The 26,394-nt window shown below is 38.8% G+C and overlaps 1 protein-coding gene across 1 annotated transcript in view; it reads left to right on the top strand.

Moving 5' to 3' along the window:
- The window catches only part of LOC136849512 (beta-1,4-galactosyltransferase 4-like), a 227,239-nt gene that overhangs the window by 64,031 nt on the left and 136,814 nt on the right, over positions 1-26,394 (top strand). Inside the window, exons 3-5 of the mRNA XM_067122856.1 lie at positions 12,538-12,690; positions 25,714-25,919; positions 25,954-26,339. Coding sequence (XP_066978957.1) covers positions 12,538-12,690; positions 25,714-25,919; positions 25,954-26,339 — 745 coding nt within the window. The remainder of the gene's footprint in view (positions 1-12,537; positions 12,691-25,713; positions 25,920-25,953; positions 26,340-26,394) is intronic.

The raw sequence follows: 26,394 nt of genomic DNA, 5'->3' as shown, positions 1-26,394 counted from the left end.
AATGGATATATATAACATATATTACCGTAGGTACCATCTTTATTAATGTTTTTGTTGATTCTGCCGGTAAGAAACAATGTTTATAAATGAAAAATGTGTTGCAGTCTATTGGTAAACCTATGAGGTAGCTTTCAGCAGCAAACGAAACATTCGATCGTAGTAAATGGCTGATTGTATAATACATATTTTGATAAATATAAATATGGCAAATAACTTCTTTATTAATGTTTTTGTTGATTCTGTTGGTAAGAAACAATATGCATATGATAACCTAATACTACAGTTTTTACTTACCAAATTCATATGAGCATAGGCTAGGAAACATTTTTTTTTTCGCAATGTCCTGCTGAAATTGGGGTGCATCCTATGCAGACATGCGTCTTATAAGCCAGCAAATACGGTAATTGGTCAGACAAAGACATATGTTATGGTTCTGAATTCCGTAGCCCTTATAAGAACTCAAGCCAACAGTGTAGCACCTTTACCTGCTGTAAAAGTAAGAACTCCTGAGACCAAGACCCCGTCATCTGGCCTAGGTGTTCAGCCTGCTAGGGTTGAAGCACACCTCTTTAAGGAAGGTGTGCCTACTTACACAGTAGAATCATCTCCAATTGATGAATCCTTCCCTCCATCTCTCTCATCTCTGCAAGAACAACTCCTTCATCCTCTCTTCCACCCACTCAAAGTATGGAGATTTCCAAACCCCATAAAAAGTGTAACAAGAGTGAGGCCAACAATGAGGGTGCTTCTGCCTCAGAAACAGCCAAGGAATCAAGTTCCTTGGATAATAAGAAAATAGTAGTTGAAGTCCACTCTGCTCTGTATCAAAAACCTAATAAAAAAAATGGAGCTAATTAGAAGCCACATATTTCAAGAGAATCTAAAGAAACCCCTGTAAAGTTCCATAAGGAAAATAAATTAAAGAAATAGTATAGATTACAGTGGAATTGCCCTTGGCAGATCCTAGCACTAAAATTTCAATCTGGACATGTTACAATGGAATTGTAAGGGACTAAGGACTCGTTCAGAAATTCTAAAAGTGTTACTGCATGAGCATAACGCAGGTGTTGTATGTCTCCAAGAAATTAAATTTGGGGATGCAGTACAATATACAGTCCTGGTCTAAACTATGAGATCTATAAGATGAGCCCCACTGATGGGGACCCTGCCCATGGAGGTGTTGCAATAATTATTGCTAAAACATAGTAACATTTTATTGCTCCCCTGAACACGCAGCTTCAAGCAATTATCCAGGCTACTTTTCACCATAAAATCACAGTCTGCTCTCTACCTTCCCCAGAGGTGTAGATTCACTCTTGGGGACATTCAAGGTTTAATTAATCAACTTCCTCCTTTTTTTACTACATGGTGATTTTAATTCTCACAATCCACTTTAAGGTGGTAATTTTTTAGACACAGAGGGTAGGATCATTGATGACATTGTTAATTATTATTAACAATTATTAATTATGATCTTACACTTTTTGATGGTGGTACTATGACATATTTTAATATCTATACAGGTGATTCATCTGTTATAGACTTAAATATTTGCTCTTGTTCTCTCTATCTGGATTTTAACTGGTCTATAGATGAATTTCTACATGGCATAGATCACTTTCCCATTCATCTGAAGTTTGTGAGAAATGTCCCTTCGAATTATCCTGTAAAATGGAAGGAAAAGGAAGCAGATTGGGTCAAATTTCAAGAGGGTATTAACCTATCCCAAGAATTTGAGTCCTTCGAGTCCCGTATAAAGGCTTATGAGTACTGTGCCTCAGTAATATCCCGTATAAAGGCTTATGAGTACTTTGCGTCAGTAGTATTGAATAGTGTTGAAAACTCAATACCCAAGACCAAAGGAAAACCATGCAGACCTGCTGTTCCATGGTGGGATAAAACCTGTGGCAATTTGAGGAAAATTACCAGGAAATATCACAGGCATTACAATTCCAGTCAATCTGCAACAGCAAAATCTACTTACCAATGAGCTATGGCAAAACGGAGAAAATATTTTTAAAAAGTAAAAAGAGAACCCTGCCTTTTTTATATAAATGGCATAAATTTTAAGACCCCAAGCAGGTTAATCTGAAAAAAGATAAGAAAACTAAGTGGCAAATATGTTCCATCGCCAATGCCTTGTCTGAAAATCAATGGAGGCCTTGTCACCAAGCCTGATGAAGTTGCTGAAAAACTGGGAGAACATTTCTCTGAAATGTAAAGTTCTAGGAACTATTCAATTAGGTTCCAGAATACTAGGAATTCAACTATTCCCCTTAATTTAAATTCTGGAAATGGTGAGTCTTATAATGCCAAGTTAACTTTAAGGGAATTAAGGGATGCTGTATCATCATCTGAATCGACATCCCCTGGGAATGATAACATTCTTTATAGCATGCTCAAAAATCTTCCAGAATCAGCTAAACCTCATCTTAAAATCTTATCAAAATATGGGAAACTGGTATTCTTCCCCCTTCTTGGAAGATTGCAGTTGTTGTCCCCATTAAGAAACCATTGAAAGATCCACATCTTCCTACAAGCTATCAGCCAATATCTCTTACAAGTTGTGTGTGCACATTGTTTGAGAAATGGTTAATTCTAGACTAATGTGGCATCTAGAGAAAAATGGTTTATCATCATGTGTCCAATTTGGCTTTAGGAGAAATCATTCCACTCTGGACCCACTACTAAGACTATCATCCCAAATTCAGCGAGGTTTCTCAAAACGCAGTCAGTCTATTGGAGTCTTCTTCGATCTCGAAAAAGCCTATTACATGACTTGGCGTTTTGGTATTGTTAAGCGGCTTCATGATGTGGGAATACAAGGTACTGTAATATGTTAAATTTCATCAGGTCATTTCTGACTGACAGGTATATTAGTTAGAATTGGAAATACCTTGTCTAATGCTTTTGAGCTGGAGGAAGGTGTCCCACAAGGCAGTGTGTTGAGTGTCACCTTATTTGCTGTGGCTATAAACAGCATTGTTGAATGCGTCTCACCTCCAGTAAAGGGATCTTTATTTGTAGATGACCTTGCTATATATGTCACTATACTTGCCACACGCTAAGTTGGCGGTGATGGCCCGCCCACTTCATTACTTGGATTCCTTATCCGTATTTTCATAGAAAATATTTTGATATGATATAATCCTCTTTCCATTTCCTATGTGAAATGTTAATTATTGGAGAACTAGAGTTAGAAATTCTTTCATAGAATTAAAATGTCATTCAGAGTAGGAAAAAAGAATTTGTATATATTACAGGAAATCGAAGCCAAAGAAACAAAATTATTGTCGAATGTAAACAATTCGTTAATTCAGGGCATTATGTTATGTTATATATGAATTGAATAAAAAACAAATAATACAACCCATGTTTCAAAATAACTTATATACTGTCGATTGCATACCTATAAATATGCTGTATGATTATGTGAATCATAAGACACCATAAAATATGCATGATGGCAGTGGGGAGGTGAAATGTCCAGATAAACAGCCACTCAGTGATCAGCTGATTCTGACAGCTCGCTCATCGCAGCCAATTTGACTGAGTAAGTCAGTGTTGCCATCTTTATATTTTGCTACAGATATCTTGAAGTCTCGGTGTGTTATAACCCAGTCTAACACTCTTTTTAGAACAGAAACTTGTTGCAATTATATGTAAACATATTTAGGCAAAGTAAATATATATCTTGATGCATCAAACATTTAATTGACTCAACAAAAGAAAACAAATGGATTCTTCATTGGATACATCAAACAATACCTCAAAATAACAAATTCATTCGTCATTGGTACTTTAAACATTTCATTTAAGTACAACTCCGCACACAAACCCAATAACTTGTGAAAGATGTAACATCCCAATAACAATCAAACATATCTTGATTGACTGTCCCAGATGGCATCATGAAAGAAAGACTTATTTACACAGTGGCTCACAGTTGGGTGATTCGATGCGTATCCTTGTGGACAAATTCAGTGAAAAGTGTTCAAGTGATGTGTTTGTGGAGGTGGCTACCCATCCCACAGACGCTCCTAGGCAAAGGTCACTGCTATATTCCCCAAGCCCCGGGAGGAGGCATACTGGAGGCCTAAGGGAGGTCGGTGGGATCTGCCCACAGATAATCGCCCCCTCAGTCACACCTGTGTTGTCCCAGGTGTCGACCAAAGGCAGCCATCGGAAAGGCGTGCCCAGTGTGCACCATTGGAGATCCTCAGACGAATCTCGTCTGTTTAAAAGACGCGCGCCTCTCAGTGACCAGTCCCCTTGGTCATACGGCAAGAGGTTGAGGGAACGATTTGGTAGTCCGCAGCCGTCGTGCAGCAAATGGGATAGTCCTGAAGGTTTTTCTCAGCCAGTAGCTCCCAGACCATCATCCTTGTCCAGCAAAAGGACCAGTTCTTCAGCCAATTGGGAATCTTCTCGTGATAGTCCACGTTCATCTTTCGAGTGCCCGTCTGGGATCAAGGGCACCATTTTGGCAGCCGAGCTCTCTTTGGTGGCTGAGTGTTCATTGGCAGCCGAGCTCTCTTTGGTGGCTGAGTACTCATTGGCAGCCGAGCGCCCAGTAGCACACACACATCACTCTCCCATGGTTGAGCGCCCGATTGTTTGGTGTCCACTCTTGTTTTGCTGGCTTCTTCATCGAAACGCCCGTTTTCTTTGTCTCTTCATTCGACTCCTGCATCATCAACTCCCTATTTGGACCCTTCCTTGGCACCGCTGCAGAAGCACTTAGACAATATTTGGGATATTCTTAAGAAGTCGACTTCTTCCTCAGTAGCGCCTGAAGATCCCTCACTGTTCCCGGTCTCATCGGAAGAGGAAGATTCAGGACAGGACTCACCCTGTTGGCCTATGCTGCCTTACTGAATTATTTACTGGATAATTTTCCAGATTTCTTCACTCTGGCAGCCCCTTCTTCCTCGGCTTCCTCATTTATGATTAGTGACCTACCCGGCGATTCATCTAGACTTCCTAAAGTGGTTTTATCTTCTTCGTCTAAGAAGGCTATGGGAGAAGTGGATCTCTGGCTTTTGGAGAAAAGACGCCAGGGCAAGGCATGCTTTAGTATTCTGCCTTCCTGTTTTCGGCCAGGAGATATAGGTCATATGTGACCGGAGAGGCCCCCTCCTTAGGAGTGGCTACCTCCTCCCAGGGGGACTTCTTTGGTCTCGTTGCTTCGGCCCGTAGGTCGGCTTTTGCTTCAGCAAAGACTATGTTCTCTGTATTGGAGATTGACTATTTACTCAAGAACATGTTCAAAGTGTTTGAAGTTTTTAGTTCTCTGGATTGGTCCATTGGGACCTTGGCAAAGAAGATCATAGATTTGGATCTCGCTGCTGGTTGGAGGAGTGTCCTCTCCTGCGCCGATAAAGCGATTAGAAATGTTTTTTTTTTTTTTTTTTTCTTCCCTTTATGCTATGGGGATTTTGAAAAAGAGAGAACTCTGTATTTAGTTTGTATCCAAGGGCGTCGCTCCGTCGCATAAATCAGCTCTTCTCTTCTCGCCCTTGGATAGTACGCATCTTTTCCCGCAAGCAACAGTAGGAGAAGTGGCTTCTCACCTTCATAAGAAGTCAACACAGGACCTTCTCTCGCAATCTACGAGGCATCCGAGAGAGTGGAACGCCTCCCCTTTCGAGTCATCTTCTCCTCTTCAGCCTCAACCCTTCCGAGGCGGCAGGCAGAGATCATAGTCAAGACCATGAGCTTCTGTACGTTTTACCCCGTGTACGGCTGAGAGACCTACAACCAAACCTACAACCCGCAAGTGGGTTTTCAGTCTTTCATGTGCCCGTTGGAGCCAGACTCCAAATTTTTTGGGAAAGTTGGAGAATGAAAGGGGCAGGTCAGTGGGTGATAGAAGTATTAAGGGAAGGGTATTTTATCCCCTTCAAAGAGAACCTCCCTTATCCAGCTCTCCCATCAAATTGGCGGCTTACTCCGTAGGATCAACTAAGTATTTAGCCTTCTCGGGAGAAGTGCCGTCTCTCCTCAAGAAGAAGGCGATAGAAGTGGTGGAGAATATAGAGTCCAAGGGCTTTTACAACAGGCTTTTTTTAGTGCCAAAAGCCACGGGAGGATGGAGACTGGTACTCGATGTGAGTGCGCTGAACTTTTATGCAGCAAAAACGAAGTTTCACATGGAAACAGTTCAGTCTGTCCTGTCATCCATTCGTTGAGGGGACTGGATGATATCTCTCGATATGAGAGATGCTTACTTCCACATTCCCATTTAGCAAGTATCTGAGATTCATTTTTGGAAATTGAGCATTCCAGTTTCGAGTGCTATGTTTCGGCCTGTCAAAAGCACCACAGGTGTTCACCCGAGTTCTTGCCCCATTAGCCAATTGGCTTCATCTGCTGGGATTGAATATTTCCCTATACCTGGACAATTGGTTGATTTGTTCACCCACAAGAGAGAGATGCATGGAGGACCTTCAAAGGACTTTGCTTTTGACTCAGGATCTGGGTTTGCTGTTGAACCTTCAGAAATCCGAACTGACTCCCTCTCAACAGATTCTATATTTGGGGATGAAGATCAGCTCAGAATTTTCAGTGTTCTCCTTCCCCCAAAAGAATAGAGGCCTGTCTAAAGAAAGTCAACCTTTTTCTTTCCTTGCAGAAGTGTTCAGTCACTCAGTGGATGAGTCTCCTGGGCACTCTGTTCTCGATCGAACTGTTTGTGCGATTGGGAAGGCTGCATATGAGGCCTCTGCAATTCTTTTTAAGAGTCAGTTGGGATTGCAAGATAAATCAGGACTTGTGCATTCCCATATAACGCAAGAGATAAAGGAGGACTTCTATTGGTGGAACTCCGTAAGCAGACTTTCGGGGGGAAAGCATCTTTCAGTAGTGAACCCCGACCTAGACTTCTTCTCCAACGTGTTGGACCTATGTTGGGGAGCTCTCCTGGAGGGAAAAGAAGTTTTGGGAGTTTGGTCCCAACAGGAGAAAAATCTTCACGTAAACATCAAGGAACTAAAAGTGATCCATTTGGGACTGCAACATTTTGCAAGAGAAGTACACAACAAAGTAGTTATGGTTCATGTGGACTACACAACAGCCTTAGCTAATATAAGACTCCAGGGGGGACTCACTCATTCTCCCTTTACAAGACAGCCAGGAGTCTCCTACTTTGGATAGATCAGAACCGGACCTAGCTGTTAACAGTTAATTCAGGGGAAGTGCAACATCTTTGGTGGATGAACTGAGTCGTCGCAAGCAAATTCTCCCGACAAAGCAGATCCTGGACTGCGGGTATGCTCTGACCTGTGGAAGTTGTGGGGAGAATCGATGGTGGATTTTTTTGTGACTCCCAGAAACCACTGTCTCCCCCTGTTCTGCTCACCTTTTCTGGACCCTTGAGCCTGGGCGACCAATGCAATGATACAAAATTGGTCTGGCCTGGATGTTTATGCCTTCCTTCCGTTCAGGATGGTGAGGGAGGTACTGAAGAAGCTTTAATCACAGCAAATCCCCAGGATGACATTGATAGCTCCCTTCTGGCTGAAGAAAGAATGGTTCCCGGAGCTTCTCGAGCTGCTGGTAAACTCCCCACACCTTCTTCCAGCAATCCCAAGTCTACTCAGACAACCCTATTACAGGAAATTTTATCAGCATGCATCCACTCTGGCCCTGACAGGGTTTCAACTGTCCCTGGACTCTTGTGAGCGAAAGGCTTTTCAAGAGCTGCGGCAGAAATTATTTCTAAATGTATACGACATTCTACTAACAAAGTCTACCAGGCAAAGTGGGCAGTGTTTAGACTTTGGTGTAAGAAGAATAACATCTCTTCTTCTGAAACCACTATAACTCAAGTAGCAGACTTTCTTCTTTACTTGAGATCCACCAGGGACCTTTCTTCATCTACAATAAAAGGATATACAGTAGAGCTATGCTTAGCTCAATCTTTAGACACAGAGGTTTAGACATTTCTTCCAACCAGGATCTCTTAGATCTTATAGAGTCTTTAGACATGACCAAGGTTAACAAGGAGGTATGCCCTTGGTCATTAGACATAGCTTTCAAGTGGCTGTTTGACTTATAATTCGTACACATGAATTCATCATCATTGGGATCTTGCTAAGAAGGCTATTTTTCTGGTTGCTCTAGCTACTGCGAAAAGTGAGTGAACTTGTCTGTTCCCTTACCCTTGGCTTCTTGGCAAAAAACAAGAACCCTTGACAACCATGGCCTCGTTCTTTTGCTATTAAAGGTTTATTGAACATCCTGGGTCCAGAGGAAGAGGAGAGAAGTCTGTTCCCAGTAAGAGCACTTACATATTACATCAAGAGGACAGAAGATTAGATGCCCAGCAAGGAATCTTTGGTGTTCAGTTAAGAACCCTTCCAGGCCTATGTCTAAAAATGCTCTTCCTTTTTTCGTAAGAGACCTGATTCTTGAAGCGCACGCTCAAATTGAAGTGAATATTCTGCCTGTGCTAAAAGTTAGAGTGCGCGATATGAGAGCAGTGGCTACATCAGTTGTTTTTAAGCACAATCTTTCTCTCACTTCGATCTTACGGACTACATTCTGGAAATGTAAGTCTGTTTTTGCTATGCATTATTTGTGAGATGTGGAGACAACTTACGAAGACTGCAGTACACTTGGACCATTGTCCGTGGCAGGCGTGGTGTTCAGGAAGGGAACGTAGGAAGCAACACTTCCACTTTTTCTCCGCCTTGACAAGGTGTTGAGTTCATGGGGAGCCTGGAGGGTACAAGGTACCTAGAGCCCCCACCAGTTTTTTCTGTGTAGGGTGGTGGTTTATTTATAAATGTGCTTTTTATTTGTGGTGTAGGTGACTATTCCTCTGATTTTGTTTTTTATTGTACTGTACTGCACCCTGGGCAGGGGCATATAATTGTCAGCTTTGTTAACGATCGGAGATTCCTTCATTGCAAATTTTACTTCATACTTCATTAGCGACCGGAGTACACCTCCGCTACGAAATCACTCACTTCAGTAGAGGCGACCCTGGCTATACCGCCATCCTGCTACTCGGTTGAGATGAGCACCAACCAGAGGCAGTATCTACCTGCGCAGCTCTCTCACCAGGTAAGAAACAACAAGCATTGTTTCAATGCTAAGCCTATTTATTCTGTTCTCATTTCATTATCATTATTAATGTTTAGAGTACAAGATGTCCATGAATTCCCTCTCCTTCAGTGTGGATTCAGCTGAGTAATTATTGGGTAAGTTACTTGTTTTCATAATAAAATAAAGTTTTATATATACAGTATTTACCCAGTAATTACGAATGGAGCCCGCCCTCTTCCCCTCACATGGACTTTAGAGTATAAACAAAAGTGAAGCTCTTGGCTTAGTTGTTTCTCTCTCTCTCTCTCTCACCCTGAAAGTGGGCTGGGTTAGCCACCTACATAAACAAAAGACTATCGCTACCATGAATTTTAAAATTGAAGCTGCTGTCAAGTTAGAAACTCTTAGCTAAGTAATTACTTGGTAAGTATATATAAAACTTAATTTTTTTATAAAAATGTCATTTTTGTCCTCCACAGCCAAACTCAGGCTTTGAATGATTTTGGAGGGAGGCCCCAGACTGAGCTCTTACATCCAAGACTGTCTTTTTGCTAGCTTTCTCCTTTCCTTGATGAAGTTTATTGGCATGAGGTACTTGTTCCCCAAACTCTAACAAGCAGTTTTCCTACTGAAAGTTGACTTTTCTTATCTTAAAGCAATGGCTTTGAGTGTATGTAAATAAAGGGGCTTTATTTGTGTAATTTTCTTTGATACAGAGGGACAATTTTTTACTTATAATTTATTTAACCAGAAGATTTCTAAGTTTGGTCTGACACAGTACAGCTGTAATACAAAAAATAAACTTCACACACTCACTCATTGGCTGCCTTCAGCCTCTGAAATTCATTCTGTAAATTCTAATTCCAATTATTATTTTCAAAGCCTTTATTTCAGTCTTGGCTGATACAGTGTCCTAGTGCAGCACCAGTGGATATTTGCGGAATGTAGATTTATGTAGTCTCCAATTGCTTTACAAATATCCAGTGCAACCCAGGAACTAAACAAGTTTACAGTTGTTTTACAAGTATCTAGTGCAACACAATCTGGTACTCATCAGTTCATAACAAGTTCACGAACACATTTGTTGATATCAAATCATGATGTGCCATAACATCTAAAACCAGGTTTACAAATGCTAGTGAAACTTTCCATTATATTAATACAAAATATAATGCATTTTGGGTTTACTGTTGTGCAGATGTGTTGAACGTTCATTGATATCAAAGCAAGGCTTAAGTAAACGGGCTCCACCAGCATATGGGGAATGCGGTGATGACAAGGCATTCCAATATAGGAAGCAGATCACTGAACTGGGCCATTAGAGACAGCAGGGGATAGTTCCTTCCAAGACAGTCTGAAATGGTAAAAAAAAGACAGAACTATAATAACTAGATAATTATGAACAAAGTAAAGACATTATCAATAATTATCTTAACATTTGACATGGTTCTTTGGGCACCAGCTGATTTGCTCTGGATTTTTGGCCACCAGCTATATGAGCCTGAGGCAGAAATTGTTACAAGTAGAAATTTGGGTGTGTGTTAATTCATGAGAAATTCGAGAGATAAAATGAATAGTTAATCATTTGGGTCTATGTATAAATGGAATGCTTGGATTTAGTGTACCATGTAAAGTTTCATGGAACATCCCCCCACCAACCTCAATAACAAAATAGGGTGATTCATAAGAAGTTCAAGTGGCCACTTGTTAGTATGGTCCAGATAAATAATTGTAGAAAAGGGTATTGTATTAGAAAGGACGGATAAAAATAAAAACTATGCGAGTATGAACTCATTTTTAAAAATTATAAAATTCCATTGTAAAACGGTTTATTATACTGTAGTTCAAAAACAGTTAAAATACAAGGGAAATCTATATCAGTGCATAAGCTTTATAGAAAACAAAATTTCAAATGAGAGAACAAATATACAGTACTCTTACTTAAAACATTATACTGTACTATAAGGGAAACAACTAAGTATTCATTCGAGGTGAAACTTAAATCTTAAAACAGTTAAGTACTGTATTTTAAAATAATGGATGAAACAGTGGCATTTAACTAAAAAAGAAAAAATGTATAAAAGGATGACAAAAGAACAAAACAATTATGGCAGCACACCTCAAGCAAATTAAACTGAGACTAAGGAGTGACCAAGTAGTTGAGTAGCCAAGTAGTTGTAGAGCTTAGTTGTTTACTTGTTTTAGTTACTTTGCATAACTTTTGAATGTAAACTTACCTCATATTAACAAGCTAGTTTGCTGTTTCCAAATACGTATTCATCAGTTCCCTAGCTTAATGTAAAAACAGATGTAATTCATGTATTGTATTTCATTTTTGCAGGACTTTGTTAAACATCTGACACTATTTTGACTGGTGCCATGTGAACAAGCTCATGTGTTCCTACACAGATACAAACCTTTATTCTTTACACAGGATTTAGACTGTGAAAGTGAGATGGAACGCCCACTTAACTTTCAGACAAGGTCATAAACTCTTGACAGCTAGGGGTAAGCCCCACTCACATGTCGGTATGCACTCCACTTTGCTTCCAACCACCATCATGTTTTGACATCTCTTAGACTCTGCCTGACTTTGCCATGTACTTTCTATGAAACTTTTTGAGTATTCTCTGAGTGTTTCTTGTATGATTGTTTTTGCTGATTTGTTGAATAATGAAAACAATGAGCCCAGCCCCTCAGTCATTGCCACCTTCCACCTCCCTTACAAAGTAACCTCGGGTATTAAGGCACTGCCTAGGTAAGTATAGGCCTTACAACAAGTTCCTTTCCTCTATGGAGGAGGATCCTCACACCATCTGTACCTTGCGCAGGAAGCACGAGTGCAACCAAAATAGTCTGTGTTCCGAGTGCCATGTTTGGGCATCTGAGCTGGGTGAGGTTTGCTAGGAAGAAGAAGATAGAGAATAAGGTCTCTCCCTTTTAACATGGAGGGTGAATGGTAGAGCGATAATCTGAATCCATCACTTGTATTGGGCAGGGTTAGCCTCTTATGGAATTAATGGTAACAGAAGTCCTCACTCCCCTGCTTACTGTCCAGGTGGAGAGTCAACTTGCAATTCAGTTGAGACATAAGGAGTGATTCTTCTACATGGGAACAAATAAATTTGTAAAGTAAAATGTGTTTCCTAAGTATACAAACCAGGGCCTTTTGTCATAATCCCACCTCATCCACCCCAAGTAGTCCCTGATGCTAAAGAAAAAGCGTTCAGTGGTGGCAGGGGTGGGGCTCTTCCCCCACTTTCCCTTCTACCACCATTCAACAACTTTTTACAAAGCTTTAACAACCGGTTGCAGAACATGTTTAGGAATACTAATACATAAAACCCCCTGGTTTGTATGCATGAGAAAAATGCAAATTTAAACATTTATTTCTGTTGTGCTATAACCTATGATATGTACCATATGCAATATGTAGCAGAATTTATTTTTCATTTTATGTATATAATTTTTTTATGTTTTCAACAGAGAAGAACTTGAGAGACGTGATAAGCTGTATCAAGACATTGCTGATCACTCACAGTTAAAACAGTCCATCAACTGCATCATTCAGGCCGAGAGCAATGAGGGCCTACGAACTCAAGTTGATTTAGGATCTAACTTCTACGTACAAGCTCATATGTATGTACTGCTGACTCATGCTTTGTAGTACAGAATTGTTTTAAATCTAGAATATGTTTGGATTTACAAGGTACTGTATATGCTGAAGTAAACTACTGTTGTTCCTACATGTATACAAACCCTTGGTCTTTACACATGGGATTTACTTTCAGCGCGAGCTGGAGCCAGCCATTTAACTTAAAACAAGGTGGATATTGGTAGTTGGCTACCTATGGAAGGGGAGGAAACCCTCCCATCCAGATGGTACGCATTCTCTTTACTTATAGACTGAGTCTGAGACAGACACATCTCTTCTACTGCCTGCCATTCTGCTTAATTCTTTGTTATTCGTTGTTATTCTTTTTGTTTTTGAAGAGAACCAGGGGCAGTATCTTCCTGCAGTAGCTCACTTACCAGGTAAGGATACAACAAGCATTTCATCAGTGCTAGCTACTTTTCTATTTCAAATTCATTACCATTACTGAATGTTTTGGAGTAGAGTATGTCCATGTATCCCACCTCCTGTCAATGTGGGATTCAGCTATGTAATTACTTGGTAAGTTACTTTTATGGATATGTTATTTTCATGACAAAATTAAGTTTCATATATACTTAACAAGTACAGTAATTACAGAATCGGAGCCCTCCCTCCTCCCCGCTCATGAGCATAGGGCACAAACGAATTGAGCTCTTCAGCTTTGTTGTACCTATTCTTCCCCGAAAGTGGGCGGGGCTAGTCACCTAGACGAAAACAGTAGAAGCGCTACCATGAATTTCAAAATTTAAGCTGCTGCGCGAGTTGAAACTATAGCTATGTGATTACTTGGTAAGTATATATGAAACTTAATTTTATCCTGTAAATAACATTTTTAAATCCATACTGTGCAGTAGTTTACGTACATACCATAAAGTGTGTTGTTTATAAGTATTGTTCATATACAGTGTACTGTGAAGTGACAAAATTAAGAAAAAAAGGGTTGGAACTTATGGATTTACCTCCATACTGTATGGAGTGTACATGTGTATCATACTGTGTTGTTTAAAAGCATATAGTGTATGTATACACAGTACTGGTGAGTTGCAAAAAAGGGGGAACTTCTGGTTTTATATACGGTAATACCCTGAACTTGCGTGATTCGAGTTGCATGAATTCACAGACACACAAACATTTGCGAATACTGAGAAACCCTGCAAAAGTGTTTGTTTAATTTTAATGTAATTTATAAGTTTTCAAGCTTTTATGTGTAAATTAGATAACATTAAATAATAAAAGTAATAATTCTCTCTCTCTCTCTCTCTCTCTCTCTCTCTCTCACTGAGATGAGAGAATTTTTTATTGTACATGTGTATGTTTATTTGTTTTGTATGATAAATAAATTTTTTACCTAATAATAAGTACTAATTTTCAAATATTAATAAAATTAATAAGATTGAATAATAATAATAATAATAATAATAACAACAATAATAATAATAATATAACTGTAATAGCAAAATTCCTATGTGATACGTATTTAATAAGATTGAATAATAATAATAATAATAATAATAATAATAATATAACTGTACTTGCAAAATTCTTATGTGATACATATTTTAAACAGATATTTTTCCCTCATCTCTCTCTCTCTCTCTCTCTCTCTCTCTCTCTGTCCGTAATATGTCATAAAAAATTTCACTCTCTTAAATAAGGACAACTGTTATGTCTTTAATTGTACAATAGATAATGTTAAATTGATCTAATTTCACTTGTAATGTTTACAAACTGTAAATGTGCCGTTCTAAAACATAGAGCATTACAGAACTAAGAGAAAGAGACAGAATAAAGAAGTTTTTAAAAACAAGGTTGAAAAGACTTCTAAAAATAGATCGGTGGAATAGGGAGAGAGAGAAATAGTATACTAATCTTATGTTAACCATTTATTTATTTTTTTAAGGATAATGGATCAAGCTAACTTTTAAATGAAATTACAGTAACTTTAATTTCATTTCAAAGTTAGTTTAATACTGAATTAACATCTTTTGATATCTAATGGAAGAATAACTCTCTCTCTCTCTCTCTCTCTCTCTCTCTCTCTCTCTCTCTCTCTCTCTCTCTCTCTCTCTCCATAATAATTCATAAATAATTTAACTTGATATTTTAAGTAAGGACAATCTCTCTCTCTCTCTCTCTCTCTCTCTCTCTCTCTCTCTCTCTCTCTCTCTCTCTCTCTCTCTCTCTCTCTCTCTCTCTCTCTTGTGTTATTCTCTCAGTCTCCGTAACAATTGATAAATAATTTCACTTTCCTAAGTAAGGACAACCTCTCTCTCTCTCTCTCTCTCTCTCTCTCTCTCTCTCTCTCTCTCTCTCTCTCTCTCTCTCTCTCTCTCTCTCCATAATAATTCTCTCTCCTCTCTCTCTCTCTCTCTCTCTCTCTCTCTATAATAATTCATAAATAATTTAACTTGATATTTTAAGTAAGGACAATCTCTCTCTCTCTCTCTCTCTCTCTCTCTCTCTCTCTCTCTCTCTCTCTCTCTCTCTCTCTCTCTCTTGTCTCTCTCTCTCTTGTGTTAACTTCTCTCAGTCTCCGTAGCAATTGATAAATAATTTCACTTTCCTAAGTAAGGACAACCTCTCTCTCTCTCTCTCTCTCTCTCTCTCTCTCTCTCTCTCTCTCTCTCTCTCTCTCTCTCTCTTAGCTCTCTCTCTCTCTCTCTCTCAGTTTAAAGTGATCTGACACATTTTACAACTTATTATTTCTCTGTACATCTTTACCTGTACAGTAGATAGTTTAAAGTGATCTAATTTTACCTGTACATCGTCTCTGAAGTTTAAGTGCTACTTAATAACCTTCCTAACAACAAAATACTAGGCACCCTCTACCCAACATAAGCAACAGAAATCCAGCTCTTACGCTAGTGTGGCAAATATGTTCTAAAACATAGTCATAATAACTAAGAGTTGTATTAGTCAAAAAAAACACTGTTTGTTCATGAAAAAGCATTTCAGAACAAAGAGAAAGAGATGTAGAGTAAAGAAGTTATTAAAAAGAGGTTGAGAAGACTTCTAAAAATAGATCGGTCAACCATTTATTTCTTTTTTTAAGGGTAATGTAATAAGCTAACTTTTAAATGAAATTACAGTAACTTTAAATTCATTTAAAAGTTAACATAATAATTTTGGAGCATGATTAGGGCCATATTTAGTGTTTAAACTTTAGAAATAAGCATTTATTAGCATATTTAGAGAATGTGCCAAACTTACGCAAAAATTCACCTTGCGCGAGGGGTTCTGGAACCCAACCTCATGTAAGTTCTGGGTATGACTGTACATACAGTACTGTACTGTAAAGTGTATTGTTTGTTGTGTATAAACATGTATAGTGTGTGCATTACTGTAAAGTGACAAAGTAGGGGAAATAAGGTTTAGAATTTACTGTTTTACATCTGTAGAGTGTTTTTTCACCATATCCAGAAATTGCTGTGTATGGGTCTTGGATGTATTATTGCAGGTTGTCATGGCCTCGTTGGACCACAACACAATCTAGGTCCACAGGACCATAAATAATCAAAGATACCACAAATTAAGGTGTTCAAAAGGAAGCCAACCACTAAGGTGGGAGCAAACCCAAGTAAATGCAGCACAAGAATAATTCAAGGGGGAGAGCAAAACAATAAAAAAAAGCCAGTATATATTATAATTCAAAAATACAAGAAATTATTACTAGGCCTCTTCATAAACATTAAAACAAAAATCATTTACACACAACACATACACCAATAATTAGGCAACACATTCAACCTCTGAAGGAGGAAAGGGGGCCCAGAGAGGAATAGAAAACAAAAAGAAAGGAATAACCTGACTTTTACATGCTAAAGGATGATTATGAAATAATGCAAGTCTCCTCCCAAAATCACTCCAATGAAGGCCGAGGACAGCAAATCTCAATATAGAGTTAATCATAAACTCAACTGACTACTGCAGCACTGCCATGATCCCAGTCATCTTCGAAATAATTATGGATGCCGTGATCCCAGTAATCTTCATCAATGCTTTATAATATAAGTGGATGACACTCCTTACCGTCGCCAGCGAGGCCCCTCTGGCAAGTACTGCACCAGAGGCAATGATGAAATGGCGAAGATCAAGAGAAACTGCCAGCTGAAGATATATATATTCTCAGACTTGCTGTAATTCCATGAGCAGAGAAAGAAAGCAGGCTCACTAGTCAAGGTGCAGATACCAACTGCCTGCAGCTCGGAAATCAGGTCTCAAGTCAATTCAGCAGAGCCAAAATATGGAGGGGAGAAACAGGGAGGATTAGTCAACAAGACTAAACAAAAATACCACTGGAGTGAGGAGACCCCTACTAACATGAAGGCGAACTAACAATGAACTTTACAGCCTTCAGAAATGAAAGAGGAACTTAAAAACTAACCTAAGTAAGCTAATATATTATAAAAATCCTAAGGCTTACTTACACCTCCTCACCCAGAGAAAAAAATTTTTTTTTTTTTTTTTTAAGACAAACATGCAAAAGTTTTCAACACAAATATACAAAAGTTTACGTTAAAGTTAAAGTAATTAATAATCCAATATAAACACTTGAAATACATAAACAACCAACAGAGGAATTACAAATGTTAAATGAAAAGTATCACAAACACCATACACTAAATAATTGCGCCAAGTCCTTCACCTAGGACTAAAATCATAGGACCAACCTGTATCAATAATTGATTATCACCATATGGGATCACCCAGGTTGCAAGAGGAGAGGGAGTGGCACTAAAGACAATTAATATATGCTATAAAACCAAATTGTCATACACCCATCCAACAAAATATAATGTCCAAATAAAGGACTCATTACTTGGGTAATTTGTAAATACTTATACTAACATGTGACATCCTTAATGCCTCATAGGCTACCTGAAATATACACCACATCCTTCGTCAAATATAAATAGTACACCAATTTACTGTTCACCACAGACTTTGACACAAGGTAAGTAAAGGGAAAAGGTTCATCTTTCCTTGTGAATTGTTCAAAGCTGCGAAGGTATAAGGATTAAATATCCTGAAAATATCATACACCTTAGCTGTACTTTTCCACTGCACAACCTTTGTAACACCTGTACATTGACCTTACACCATCGTAGCACCTGTACATTAACCTTTCACCATCATAACACCGGTACATTAACCTTACACCAAAGTGTCTTGAATACATAACACGTTACAGCACTAACACAGCACTTTTTTTTTTTTGAAGCACTATTAACACTAAATATGGAGTCCACACTCTCCTAACAAAGGGGTGCATAAACAGAAATCAATTTGTCACACAAAATTCTTAACCTAATTTACATACCCAACTAATGTAATAAATACCATTGCCTAAAACATAAGGAGTCCAATCTAGGATTATCCATAAATACCTAAACCACCACACCTGAAATAATTCATAACCAGATAATTTTGATACCTCAGTTTTAAACTCAACTCAACCACAGAAATAACACCATTCATTATAAACTTCACAACCTCCTAAAGGAATTAAAGGCATAAATATATAATCATCCTATAAAATAACAGTTGAATCCACCAATTAACAGAATAATTATCTTACAGATGGTCAACATCCATCTATCATATCAAATAACATAACCCGTCATCATATCCAACATTGTAGTGTTACATTACATCATAACCTGTTCGACCATCATCACACAAAAATAAAAAGAAACCATCTGAAAATAATGATTAGTACTGAAACTAGAAAACACGAGTAACAGGGAACTTACCAACAGGTAAAGAATAGCCTTTAAAATTACCTAGTTTGCACTTACTCTGCCAGCCGGGACAATGCATCGGCCACCATATTCTCTTTACCTGGGATATGCTTAAACTGTAGATTGAATTCTTGGACCAAAATACTCCAGCGCATCAATCTCTGATTCTTATTCTTGTATCGATTCAAGAACGTTAATGGATTATGGTCCGTGCAAACTTTAATGGGCACACCTGAGGAGGAGAGATAGACATTAAAATGAGTTAATGCTAAGATCAAGGCCAACGTCTCCTTCTCGATTGTGGAATACCTTCTTTGAGGCGAAGTGAGCTTTTTAGAAAAATATGCCACCGGGTGGACGATACCATTACTGTCAGCCTGACTCAATACCGCACCAACCCCCACATCGCTCGCATCAGTGGTAAGCTGGAATGGAGAGTCAAAATTAGGAGCTGCTAACAAAGGCCGACTAATGAGGATCAGTTTTATCTTCTCTAATGCCTCCTGAGCCTCCTTACTCCAAACGAAGGTAACATTTTTCTTCAACAAAGCTGTAAGAGGTTCCGTAATGTCTGAAAAATTGCGAATGAATCTACGATAATAACTTGCCATTCCTAATACCCTTCGCAAATCTTTCCTACATTTAGGAACCTCTACCTACGAATGGCTTCAATGTTAGCCTCCTTAGGAGCTACCATACCTGCTCCTATCTCATGTCCAAGATAAACCACCGTGGCTTTTTGCGAAATCAGACTTTCTTAAATTAATAACCAGGCCTGCTTTCCTGAGTACTTTGAATAAGGCCTCAATTCTCCTCAAGTCGACTGCCAGTCGTCGCTAAAAATAACCAAGTCATCGATATACACCACACATCCCTCTAGACCACTAACCAAAGAATTCATAAGTCGCTGAAAAGTGGCAGCAGCATTTTTCATGCCAAAGGGCATCACTTTACATTGAAATAACCCTGTTGGGTTACAAAAGCCGAAACATTTCTGGCCCTTTCCGACAGGGGCACCTGCCAATACCCTTTTAGTAAGTCGAACTTCGTAATATATTTAGCACGACCCATTCGATCGTTGCAATCCTCCACTCGAGGCAATGGAAAACTATCAGCCATGGTCACCTCATTAAGCTTCCTGTAATCAAAGCAAAGACGATAGTCTCCGTCAGATTTCTTGACCAACACAACTGGAGATGACCAAGGACTACAACTCGGCTCAATTAAATTATGCATGAGCATATACTCAACCTCTCTAGCAACAATTTCATTCTTTTTTTGGGTTCAACCTATAAGGAGCCTGCTTCACGGGCGTGGCGTCCCCTACGTCCACGTCGTGCTGCAAGATCGTGGTCTTGCCGGGCACATTAGAAAACAAGTCCCTATATTTTAAAACCAAATTTCTCAAGGATTGTTGCTCATCTTTACCCAAGTGACTCAACATCTGAGGTAAATTTTCTAAAGCCTCGACATTACCTGCCAGCCATTCACTATCTTTCAAGTAAACATCCCTATCCTCTGAAAAGCAATCATTATTAGGCTCATCTGAAAAAGAAGCATTATTACTAACAAAGTCACTTCTACAGTCTTGAAGAGCCGCAATTGGCCTAACCTCTCTTTCATGGAAGGTTTTCATCATATTTATATGTACCAATTGATGAGGCTTTCTCTATCTGGCGTTTCCACCAAGAAATTAACATTATTTACCTTCTTTAATACCTTCCATGGTCCCTGGAAGGTAGCTTTGAGAGAATTACCTGGGATAGGTAACAGAACCAGTACCTTCTGTCCTACGTCGAAGTCCCGTGTCACAGTCTTTCTGTCAAAATAAAATTTCATTTTCTTCTGACTTTTCAACAAATTCTCACCTGCAAAAGACCAAGCCCTGGTTAATTTAGCATTCAAATTATTAAGGTAATCATACAGATTCAAATCAGGTGCATCTCCCTCCCAAGCCTCTCTCACCATATCGAGCGGACCCCTTACAGAATGTCCAAAAATCAAATTAAAAGGAGACCGAGAGATTGACCAGGAATAGAGCGGAATGCGAATAAGAGGAAGGGAAGATTTTTATCCCATTCAGCCCCATTCACAATACAATATTTCTTTAACATGCTTTTCATAGTTTGGTGAAAACGCTCCAAAGCACCCTGTGACTCTGGATGATAAGGCGAAGACGTTACATGTTTAATGCCTAATTCAGTCATTTTCTGCTTAAAATAACGACTCGTGAAGTTAGTACCGCAGTCAGACTGAATTACCTTTGAAGACCAAATTTTGAAAAGAACCCTATTAATGCCTCTACAATCTTTTCACTCCTTATGGACCGCAAGGGGATTGCCTCGGGGTACCGAGACATACGATCCATAATAGTGAAAAATATACTCATTTCCACTCTTTGACTTTGGGAGAGGACCAACAACATCAATTAACACTTCACGAAAAGGTTCAGACACAACAGGGATAGGTATTAATGGAGCCTTTGGAATAGGTAGATTAGGTTTGCCGATTCTCTGACAAACTTCACAACTATTAACAAATTTTTTTACATCACCTTTCAACTTAGGCCAAAAGAAATTATTCAATAACCTACCGACTGTTTTGTGAATACCAAAATGTCCCGCCATCACATTCTCGTGAGCTAATGACATCAACTCATGACGGTAACATTCAGGAACCACAATCTGTCGAATAATTTCGTAATCCTCCCCGAGGCATGCATTGGTCTACTTACTCTATACAATATTCTATTAATTACCTTAAACATAGGAACAGTCACATTCGTTATCTCACCAGAATCAATAAGGAGACTACCAAACTCCTTTTTCTGAGCCAAAACAAGTTCTTTAACAGTCCAATTGGGTTTTAATCTAACACTACTACTATCTACAGCTACATCACTACGTCCTAAACTACTCAAATCAACGTCGACTGTTGACTCTGCAGCGTCAACAGCCTTTGCTTTAGCACGAGTGACTACCGCTACTTCCACATCCGGATTAATCACAATTGGCACGGACTTATTCTCATACACAACCTCATTTCCGAGAACCACATCCACCTTTTTAATCGGAAATTTATCAACAATAGCCAAACGGATATTCCCCGAAAAATAAGGACAACTAAGATTAAATAGACCAATTGGATACGATTTTACCGTGTCCGGGAAACCACTCAAAATAACAAACTCCCGATTCTCATACACAAAATCATTCGGGACTGAATCTCTAAGAATTAATGATTGCGCAGCTCGGTATCACGTAAAATATTCACTTTCCTCCCTTGACCTTTACCATCCAGCGAGACTTCACCCATGGCCAGAAAATCACCGGAAGGAACTACCAGTCTCTGACTTTCTTAGTCATTGAGTCGAGGGCAGAGATCCAACCTGATTAGCACTTTTCTCAACCGCCATCATCGGATTACCTTTACTATTACGTACCTTTTTCCAAGCATTACACATTCTTTTGACATGACCCCGCTTGTTACAGAAAAAGCACGTCAAATACTTAGACTTTTGTGGATCATAAACATCCGACTCTCCAAGTCTGTTATTTTGCATGAGTACCACACCTTTGATTGACCATTCGAGAAACCTTATTTGATTGTACATTCTGAGACACATTATTCTTTCGGTTATTAAAATTACCAGATTTCCCAGAATAACCCCAACGTGATTTTTCCTTAGGTATCGTCTCTTTCATAGTATCTTTATGAGACAAAAAGTACTCATCTGATGCCACAGCAACCTCCTGAAGGGAATCTAATTTCAGTTCCTCCAAATGAACCTTCAAACGATCAGGAGTACACCTTTTGAACTCTTCAACCAACAGCAACTGCTTTAACTTATCAAAATCGTCCACCTCTTTAGATTTCAACCAATCAGTAGCAAATCGCTCTTTACTCCTTGCAAATTCTACGAAAGTCTGATTTTCATTTTCCTTAAATTACGGAACCTTTGCCGATAGGCCTCCGCACGAGCTCATATGCCTTCAACACTATCGCCTTTACACTTTCATAATCCGAGGAGAGATTTTCTTCTAAAGTAACATACACCTTTTGGGCTTTCCCAATCAATTTACTCTGGATAAGAGTAGTCCATAATCCAATAGGCCATTCTAACTTATTAGCAATTCTTTCGAATGACATAAAGAACTCTGCCACGTTATCTTCCTGGAAGTTCGGGACAAACTTCAAAGCCTGAGCTAAATTTGAGAAGGAGGAGGAAGCCTCAACATGAGAAGGAGACCCTGGTGACCCTGGCGTTTGCAAAGCCAACTTAGCTAACTCATGCTGCCTTTCTCTCTCTCTCTTTCAAACACCATTTTTGCTGGTCTATTTCCATTTGTTTTAGACTAATCTGTCTATCCAAAATTTCTACTGACAAGACCTCTTCTTTCCTAACCTTGGGTTTGGCTCCTGTCTTAGTCTCCTTAACACACTCATAAACCTTTAGCAATAGTATACCCTTCCTCATTGATACCGTTCTCTCCACTTCAAAAAAATCTGCCACAGATTCTAACTCCTCTTTGTTTAATTCGGCCAACCTATCCTGCCATCCCTCTCCTTCAAGCAACTCTACGACATTCATATCCTCCATTTTGATTACGAATAATCACAACACTACCTATAACAAAATTATTTCACTTGCAATATTGCCAACCAATCAAACACTGAGGAGGTGTAACCATGCCACCTAACACTAATCAAGCCCCAAGAATTACCCTTGCACTGCAACAAGAACACCACAGGATACGATCGATCCTGGCAAGGTCGCCACTTGTCATGGCCTCGTTGGACCACAACACAATCTAGGTCCACAGGACCATAAATAATCAAAGATACCACAAATTAAGGTGTTCAAAAGGAAGCCAACCACTAAGGTGGGAGCAAACCCAAGTAAATGCAGCACAAGAATAATTCAAGGGGGATAGCAAAACAATAAAAAAAAAGCCAATATATATTATAATTCAAAAATACAAGAAATTATTACTAGGCCTCTTCATAAACATTAAAACAAAAATCATTTACACACAACACATACACCAATAATTAGGCAACACATTCAACCTCTGAAGGAGGAAAGGGGGCCCAGAGAGGAATAGAAAACAAAAAGAAAGGAATAACCTGACTTTTACATGCTAAAGGATGATTATGAAATAATGCAAGTCTCCTCCCAAAATCACTCCAATGAAGGCCGAGGACAGCAAATCTCAATATAGAGTTAATCATAAACTCAACTGACTACTGCAGCACTGCCATGATCCCAGTCATCTTCGAAATAATTATGGATGCCGTGATCCCAGTAATCTTCATCAATGCTTTATAATATAAGTGGATGACATGCCTTACCGTCGCTTAGCGAGGCCCCTCTGGCAAGTACTGCACCAGAGGCAATGATGAAATGGCGAAGATCAAGAGAAACTGCCAGCTGAAGATATATATATTCTCAGACTTGCTGTAATTCCATGAGCAGAGAAAGAAAGCAGGCTCACTAGTCAAGGTGCAGATACCAACTGCCTGCAGCTCGGAAATCAGGTCTCAAGTCAATTCAGCAGAGCCAAAATATGGAGGGGAGAAACAGGGAGGATTAGTCAACAAGACTAAACAAAAATACCACTGGAGTGAGGAGACCCCTACTAACATGAAGGCGAACTAACAATGAACTTTACAGCCTTCAGAAATGAAAGAGGAACTTAAAAACTAACCTAAGTAAGCTAATATATTATAAAAATCCTAAGGCTTACTTACAAGGTAAACAAGGATTACTGTACTTATGTAATCATGCAGCCCTAGAGAATTGGACTCTAAAGGCCATATTTCTTTTACCATGGAGCCTCAAGCACCTTCAAGCCAGATATCCTACTCTTAAGAACTGTTGATATATTGGCTTGTTTATATGCCTGGTTTCATAACCAAGACTCAAGGAACTTCCTCATTCCCCCAAATAGCACCCAACTTTCTTATCCATGCCTTACTTGTACAACTTTCTAACACAGAAGATCTTGCCTTATGCTTTGTCAGAGTCATAAGGTGTTACCGCACCTTATGACAGCAGTTTTTTGTTGGTTTTATCCTATGGAGTGATGCACAGCAAAGTCATAAGAACTGTCTCCAAAGTTATTTTGTTTGCTTGTTCTTCCTTTCTGAGTGTCAGACATCAAAATTAAGTCAAAGATCATGAAGTCAGGGCCAAAGCAACTTTGATTGCTTTTAAGGTTAACACAAATGTGAACAAATGTGAATTCTGTTCGTAATGTGACCACATGGAAGTCTCCTGTTTTTGTCTGATTGTTTGGGACATAATTCACATTTTAGACTTCTATTCAGTTGGCCCTTTGGTGACAATAGTGAAGTTCTGTCTTGACCCAAAGAAGAAGGTAAAGGAAAATATATATATATATATATATATATATATATATATATATATATATATATATATATATATATATATATATATATATATATATATATCATCTGCATTATGCAACCTTTGAACCTTTGGCATAGAAATCTGGGGCATCTGCTGTATGCCTTATAAGTGGTAAGCATTCTCTATCATTGTACCCTCTCACCAAATCATAATACAACTCATACATTTATTAACATGGCCTGGTCAGGGTACAGTATCGTGACCCTGTGTAAATAACAAGATTTCTGTTCTATCTGTTGTCTTCATATCCAAGGTACTTTGGTCCAGTGCCCCTACAGGTTTAGAATTTTATTATATTTGAGAAGTGAGGCCTCCCACCTGAGTAGCTACTTGGCCTGTCATAAAGTAGTGGTGTGTTAGGAAACAAATCTAATTCTTTAAACTAGGAAGATGTTTTCACATAAATCAGTTACTGCACATGATAATAATTGGCCCTCGACCGTACTGCACATGATAATAATTGGACCATACCCTTTCAAGCTCCAGCTGGTTCAGGCTGTGCAGAAAATTACCAGTTTTCATCACTCAGGGCACTCAGGGACCTGGATCTCACTCAAGAAGATGGAAAAGGAGGCTTCTTGTGAAATGTGTCTGGTGACAAGTGGTACCACAGAAAAGGCTGATGTAAAGTAATTGGTGTGTATGCAAAAAAACACAAGCTTAATTTTACAGTAGTTTAAAAAAGATTATATGTACAAGGATTGTCTTCTCTAGTTATTATAATGCATGCTTTGTATACATTTGCTTGCAACAGTGGTTTGTATTTATCAAAATTTTAAAATTTTATAACTTTTTAAAGTGACTTTATATTATAACCTATGTTTTGCCAACAGACCGGATGTATCCCGTATTTATGTGAATGTTGGCCTTGGCATTCACATTGAGCTGACATTAGAGGAGGCCCTGGTGTTTATTGATAAAAGGCTGAAGATACTGAATGAGAAAGTGTCAACCTCCACAAAGAAGAGTGCTAAAATTAAAGGGGACATTAGATATGTGTATGAACTTCTCAGACAGCTACAAGGCTTAGACAGAAGTTAAACTGTTGCCATTGGTTTCGTACAGATGATAAGTTTTGTCAGAAAGTGCTTACTACTCAGTGATATGGAAGAAAATGGCTGTACCTGTTGAAAGAGTTCCTGTAAATGTATTCAAAGTATTTCTTGTTTCTCTGACTACATTTTTAATACTGTGGATGGTTCCATTGCTCCTGGGAAAGTACACTGATGTCACTTTTCCTTATATTGCCCATGAAGACATAAAATATGAATTAGTAGGACTAGTTGGTGATGCAGGAAAAGGTATTCGTTGGTGCCCCTCGATTTCACCTTACATTGAGGATACACTCCATCTTATTGATGTTGAGTTTGACACAATAATTGAAGAGGAACTTGTGAAAAAGTATAAAATACAACCTGGTGGATCATGGAAGCCACAAGACTGCCTTTCACGTTATCAGGTGAGTGCAATTCAATTTGTTTTGCCTCTTACATTCAGTTTTTCATTAACTGTCT

The sequence above is a fragment of the Macrobrachium rosenbergii genome, chromosome 21, assembly GCF_040412425.1.
Source record: "Macrobrachium rosenbergii isolate ZJJX-2024 chromosome 21, ASM4041242v1, whole genome shotgun sequence".
Lineage (NCBI taxonomy): Eukaryota > Metazoa > Arthropoda > Malacostraca > Decapoda > Palaemonidae > Macrobrachium > Macrobrachium rosenbergii.
Note: the sequence above shows the minus strand (reverse complement) of the source record. Positions and strands in the feature narration are given on the sequence as shown.